At 57.2% G+C, this 6,536-nt stretch overlaps 1 protein-coding gene across 1 annotated transcript in view; it reads left to right on the top strand.

The window, feature by feature from the left end:
- The window catches only part of etfb (electron transfer flavoprotein subunit beta), an 11,667-nt gene extending 7,405 nt beyond the window's left edge, over positions 1-4,262 (top strand). The window contains exons 4-5 of the mRNA XM_070868813.1: positions 1,221-1,430; positions 4,039-4,262. Coding sequence (XP_070724914.1) covers positions 1,221-1,418 — 198 coding nt within the window. The 3' untranslated portion in view covers positions 1,419-1,430; positions 4,039-4,262. The remainder of the gene's footprint in view (positions 1-1,220; positions 1,431-4,038) is intronic.
- Positions 4,263-6,536: the final 2,274 nt, after the last annotated feature.

Below are 6,536 nucleotides of genomic sequence, written 5' to 3'. Positions count from 1 at the left end.
CCCCCCTCCCTCTTCCCCCCCTCCCTCTTCCCCCCTCCCCCCTCCCTCTTCCCCCCCTCCCTCTTCCCCCCCTCCCTCTTCCCCCCCTCCCTCTTCCCCCCTCCTTCTTTCCCCCCCCTCCCTCTAGGGTTTCCCCCCTCCCTCTCTTTCCCCCCCCTCTCTCTCTTCCCCCCCTCTCTCTCTTCCCCCCCTCTCTCTCTTCCCCCCCTCTCTCTCTTCCCCCCCTCTCTCTCTTCCCCCCCTCTCTCTCTTCCCCCCCCGCTCTTCCCCCCCCCCGCTCTTCCCCCCACCCGCTCTCTTCCCCCCCCCCCGCTCTTCCCCCCACCGCTCTTTCCCCCCCCCGCTCTCTTCCCCCCCCCGCTCTCTTCCCCCCCCGCTCTCTTCCCCCCCCCGCTCTCTTCCCCCCCCGCTCTCTTCCCCCCCCCGCTCTCTTCCCCCCCCGCTCTCTTCCCCCCCCCGCTCTCTTCCCCCCCCGCTCTCTTCCCCCCCGCTCTCTTCCCCCCCCGCTCTCTTTCCCCCCCCCGCTCTCTTCCCCCCCGCTCTCTTTCCCCCCCGCTCTCTTTCCCCCCCCCGCTCTCTTCCCCCCCCCGCTCTCTTCCCCCCCCGCTCTCTTCCCCCCCCGCTCTCTTCCCCCCCCCCGCTCTCTCTCCCCCCCCCGCTCTCTTCCCCCCCCCGCTCTCTTTCCCCCCCCCCGCTCTCTTCCCCCCCCGCTCTCTTCCCCCCCCCTCTCTCTCTTCCCCCCCTCTCTCTCTTCCCCCCTCTCTCTCTTCCCCCCCTCTCTCTCTTCCCCCCCTCTCTCTCTTCCCCCCTCTCTCTCTTCCCCCCCTCTCTCTCTTCCCCCCCCTCTCTCTCTTTCCTCCCCCCCTTCTCTCTTTCCCCTCTCTCTCTTTCCCCCCCTCTCTCTCTTTCCCCCCCTCTCTCTTTCCCCCCTCTCTCCTTCCCCCCCCTCTCTCTTCCCCCCCCCTCTCTCTTCCCCCCCCCTCTCTCTTCCCCCCCCCTCTCTCTTCCCCCCCCTCTCTCTTCCCCCCCCTCTCTCTTCCCCCCCCTCTCTCTTCCCCCCCCTCTCTCTTCCCCCCCCTCTTCCCCCCCCTCTCTCTTCCCCCCCCCTCTCTCTTCCCCCCCCTCTCTCTCTCCCCCCCCTCTCTCTTCCCCCCCCTCTCTCTCTTCCCCCCCGTCTCTCTCTTCCCCCCCCCTCTCTCTCTTCTCCCCACCACTCCCACCCCGTCCCGTCTGTCCTCCCCCATCAGAAAGCCAAGAAGAAGAAGATTACCAAGTTGACGGCGAGTGACCTGGGCGTGGACCTGTCCAGCAAGCTTCAGACTTTGAGCGTTGATGACCCCCCAGCGCGCACGGCGGGGGTGAAAGTGGAATCGGTGGGGCAGCTCGTGGACAAGCTGAGGGAGATTGGCTGCATCTGAGAGAGGGCGAAGGTGAGTGTTATGGGTCGGGACCAGAGGAACAGGAGGAGGCCCATTCAGCCCCTCGAACCTGTTACACAGGAACAGGAGGAGGCCCATTCAGCCCCTCGAGCCTGTTACACAGGAACAGGAGGAGGCCCATTCAGCCCCTCGAGCCTGTTACACAGGGAACAGGAGGAGGCCCATTCAGCCCCTCGAGCCTGTTACACAGGAACAGGAGGAGGCCCATTCAGCCCCTCGAGCCTGTTACACAGAGGAACAGGAGGAGGCCCATTCAGCCCCTCGAACCTGTTACACAGGAACAGGAGGAGGCCCATTCAGCCCCTCGAGCCTGTTACACAGGGAACAGGAGGAGGCCCATTCAGCCCCTCGAGCCTGTTACACAGGAACAGGAGGAGGCCCATTCAGCCCCTCGAGCCTGTTACACAGAGGAACAGGAGGAGGCCCATTCAGCCCCTCGAACCTGTTACACAGGGAACAGGAGGAGGCCCATTCAGCCCCTCGAGCCTGTTACACAGGGAACAGGAGGAGGCCCATTCAGCCCCTCGAGCCTGTTACACAGGAACAGGAGGAGGCCCATTCAGCCCCTCGAACCTGTTACACAGGAACAGGAGGAGGCCCATTCAGCCCCTCGAGCCTGTTACACAGGGAACAGGAGGAGGCCCATTCAGCCCCTCGAGCCTGTTACACAGGAACAGGAGGAGGCCCATTCAGCCCCTCGAGCCTGTTACACAGGAACAGGAGTTAGGCCCATTCAGCCCCTCGAGCCTGTTACAGAGGAACAGGAGGAGGCCCATTCAGCCCCTCGAGCCTATTACACAGGAACAGGAGGAGGCCCATTCAGCCCCTCGAGCCTGTTACACAGGAACGGGAGGAGGCCCATTCAACCCCTCGAGCCTGTTACACAGGAACAGGAGGAGGCCCATTCAGCCCCTCGAGCATGTTACACAGGAACAGGAGGAGACCCATTCAGCCCCTCGAGCCTGTTACACAGGAACAAGAGGAGGCCCATTCAGCCCCTCGAGCCTGTTACACAGGAACGGGAGGAGGCCCATTCAACCCCTCGAGCCTGTTACACAGGGAACAGGAGGAGGCCCATTCAGCCCCTCAATCAGATCACATCTGATCTGTACGTTAACCCCATCTACCCGCCTTGGTTCCACAACCCTTAACACCCTGACCCAACACAAGTCTACCAATCTCGGTCTTCAGAGTTCCAATTGACCCCCGGCCTCGACAGCTTTTTGGGGGAGAGAGTTCCCGATTCCCTCTCCCCTTTCTGTGAAGAAGTGTTTCCTGACATCACCCCTGAGCGGCCTGGCTCGAATTTTAAGGCGACGCCCCCATGTTCTGGACTGCTCCCACCCGAGGGAACAGTTTCTCTCTCGATCTCCCCGATCCAATCCTTTAATCGTCTCAAACCCCTCGATCAGATCGTCCCTTAATCTTCTAAACTCACGGGAACGCAAGCCTATCTTGGAAATGTTTGATGGGACAGTGTAGAGGGAGCTTTACTCTGCATCTAACCCCGTGCTGTACCTGTACCTGCCCTGGGAGTGTTTGATGGGACAGTGTAGAGGGAGCTTTACTCTGTATCTAACCCCGTGCTGTACCTGTACCTGCCCTGGGAGTGTTTGATGGGACAGTGTAGAGGGAGCTTTACTCTGTATCTAACCCCGTGCTGTACCTGCCCTGGGAGTGTTTGATGGGGACAATGTAGAGGGAGCTTTACTCTGTATCTAACCCCGTGCTGTACCTGCCCTGGGAGTGTTTGATGGGACAGTGTAGAGGGAGCTTTACTCTGTATCTAACCCGTGCTGTACCTGACCTGGGAATGTTTGATGGGACAGTGTAGAGGGAGCTTTACTCTGTATCTAACCCCGTGCTGTACCTGCCCTGGGAGTGTTTGATGGGGACAATGTAGAGGGAGCTTTACTCTGTATCTAACCCCCTGTACCTGCCCTGGGAGTGTTTGATGGGACAGTGTAGAGGGAGCTTTGCTCTGCATCTAACCCCGTGCTGTACCTGCCCTGGGAGTGTTTGATGGGACAGTGTAGAGGGAGCTTTACTCTGTATCTAACCCCGTGCTGTACCTATACCTGCCCTGGGAGTGTTTGATGGGACAGTGTAGAGGGAGCTTTACTCTGTATCTAACCCCGTGCTGTACCTGCCCTGGGAGTGTTTGATGGGACAGTGTGGAGGGAGCTTTACTCTGTATCTAACCTCCTGTACCTGCCCTGGGAGTGTTTGATGGGACAGTATAGAGGGAGCTTTACTCTGTATCTAACCCCCTGTACCTGCCCTGGGAGTGTTTGACGGGACAGTGTAGAGGGAGCTTTACTCTGTATCTAACCCCCTGTACCTGCCCTGGGAGTGTTTGATGGGACAGTGTAGAGGGAGCTTTACTCTGTATCTAACCCCCTGTACCTGCCCTGGGAGTGTTTGATGGGACAGTGTAGAGGGAGCTTTACTCTGTATCTAACCCCCTGTACCTGCCCTGGGAGTGTTTGATGGGACGGTATAGAGGGAGCTTTACTCTGTATGTAGCCCCGTGTTGAACGTTTAGCGAGAGGCCTTGAATCGTACCCGTTAATCTTTCACTCTGCTCTGTTTGCTCAAGGCTCAGAACACTGGCGATGCACAACCACTGCTGTGTCTTGGGATCCTGGTCACTGATTGGTGTGTGAAATGACCAATCCCTGCGAGGGACAATTCACCGTCTGCCTCAGGAGCCTTGGCGTGTTCCGTTAATTTTACTGATCAGTATGTATCAGGGCAAGTGTGCCCATTGGAAATAAGGCAGGAAAAAATTAATAAATATAATCTCTTTTTCGAAAAAAGAAACCCTGTTTATCTGATTCTCAAGACTGCCCCACACCCCCACATAACATTGAAGAACCCTTATCCTTTTTAATAACAAAGCTGGAGTCATAAAATGACATCGAGTGTACAGCCCAGAAACAGGCCAGTTGGAGATTCAGGACAATCGACAAAGTATTTACAGCCCAGACACAGGCCATTGGGCCCCACCGCTCCGTGCCGGGGTTTATGTCCCACCGCTCCGTGCCGGGGTTTATGTCCCACCGCTCCGTGCCGGGGTTTATGTCCCACCGCTCCGTGCCGGGGTTTATGTCCCACCGCTCCGTGCCGGGGTTTATGTCCCACACCAGCCTCCTCCCTCCCCTCTCCATCTCACCCCATCACCATATCCTTCTATTCCTTTCTCCCTCAAGTGTTTATCCAGCTTCCCCTTAAATGTATCTCTGCTATTCGCCTCAACCCCTCCCTGTGGGAGCGAGTTCCATATTCTCACCCCTCTCTGGGTAAAGAAGTTTCTCCTGAATTCCCCATTGGATTTATTAGTGACTGTCGTATATTGATGGCCCCTAGTTCTGGTCTCCTCCACAAGTGGAAATATCTTCTCTACGTCTACCCTATCGAACCCTTTCATAATCTACACACCTCCATCAGCTCACCCCTCAGCCTTCTCTTCTCTAGAGTAAAGAGCCCCAGCCTTTCCTGATAGTTATAACCTCTCAGTTCTGGTATCATCCTTGTAAATTGTTTTTGCTCCCTCCCCAGTGCCTCTATATCCTTTTTATAATTGGATCAGAACTGTGCACAGTGCTCCAAGTGTGGTCTAACTGAGGTATATGGAGACCAGAACTGTGCACGGTGCTCCAAGTGTGGTCTAACCCAGGTATATGGAGACCAGAACTGTGCACAGTGCTCCAAGTGTGGTCTAACCCAGGTATATGGAGACCAGAACTGTGCACGGTGCTCCAAGTGTGGTCTAACCCAGGTATATGGAGACCAGAACTGTGCACAGTGCTCCAAGTGTGGTCTAACCCAGGTATATGGAGACCAGAACTGTGCACAGTGCTCCAAGTGTGGTCTAACCAAGGTTCTATACCAGTGTAGTATAACTTTTCTGTTTTCAATTCCATCCTTCGAGAAATGAATCCTAACTCACACCAAGTTGCGCTCACCCATCACACGCTGTGTCGCCTGTCCCCAACATTTCCTTATGTGGCTCGGTGTCAAATTATTGTTTCATAATCGCTCCTGTGAAGCTCCTTGATACGTTTTACTATGTTAAAGGCGCTATATAAATGTACAGTGTTGTTTTCTCGGGATTTGCACAGCAACCAAAAGCTGGGTCAAAGAGGTCGGTTTTTATGGAGCGTCTTAAAGGAGGAGAGAGGCGGAGAGGTTTAGGGAGGGAGTTCCAGAGCTTGGGGCCCAGGCAGCTGAAGGCACGGCCACCGATGGTGGAGCGATGGAAATCGGGGGGATCGGCAAGAGGCCAGAATTGGAGGAGAGCAGAGATCTGGGCGGGTTGTCGGGGCTGGAGGAGGTTACAGAGATAGGGAGGGGTGTCGGGGTTGGAGGAGGTTCCAGAGATAGGGAGGGGTGTAGGGGCTGGAGGAGGTTACAGAGATAGGGAGGGGTGTAGGGGCTGGAGGAGGTTACAGAGATAGGGAGGGGTGTAGGGGCTGGAGGAGGTTACAGAGATCGGGAGGGGTGTAGGGCTGGAGGAGGTTACAGAGATAGGGAGGGGTGTAGGGGCTGGAGGAGGTTACAGAGATAGAGAGGGGTGTAGGGGCTGGAGGAGGTTACAGAGATAGGGAGGGGTGTAGGGGCTGGAGGTTCCAGAGATAGGGAGGGGTGTAGGGGCTGGAGGAGGTTACAGAGATAGGGAGGGGTGTAGGGGCTGGAGGAGGTTACAGAGATAAGGAGGGGTGTAGGGACTGGAGGTTCCAGAGATAGGGGGAGGGGTGTAGGGCTGGAGCAGGTTCCAAGATAGGGAGGGGTGTCGGGGCTGGAGGAGGTTCCAGAGATAGGGAGCGGTGTAGGGGCTCGAGGAGGTCACAGAGATAGGGAGGGGTATAGGGGCTGGAGGAGGTTGCAGAGATAGGGAGGGGTGTAGGGGCTGGAGGAGGTTCCAGAGATAGGGAGTGGTGTAGGGGCTGGAGGAGGTTACAGAGATAGGGAGGGGTGTCGGGGCTGGAGGAGGTTACAGAGATAGGGAGTGGTGTAGGGGCTGGAGGAGGTTACAGAGACAGGGAGAGGTGTAGGGGCTGGAGGAGGTTACAGAGATAGGGAGGGGTGTAGGGG

This window comes from Pristiophorus japonicus, chromosome 31 (genome assembly GCF_044704955.1).
Source record: "Pristiophorus japonicus isolate sPriJap1 chromosome 31, sPriJap1.hap1, whole genome shotgun sequence".
Taxonomy (NCBI): domain Eukaryota; kingdom Metazoa; phylum Chordata; class Chondrichthyes; family Pristiophoridae; genus Pristiophorus; species Pristiophorus japonicus.
This window is presented reverse-complemented; position numbering and strand designations above follow the sequence as displayed.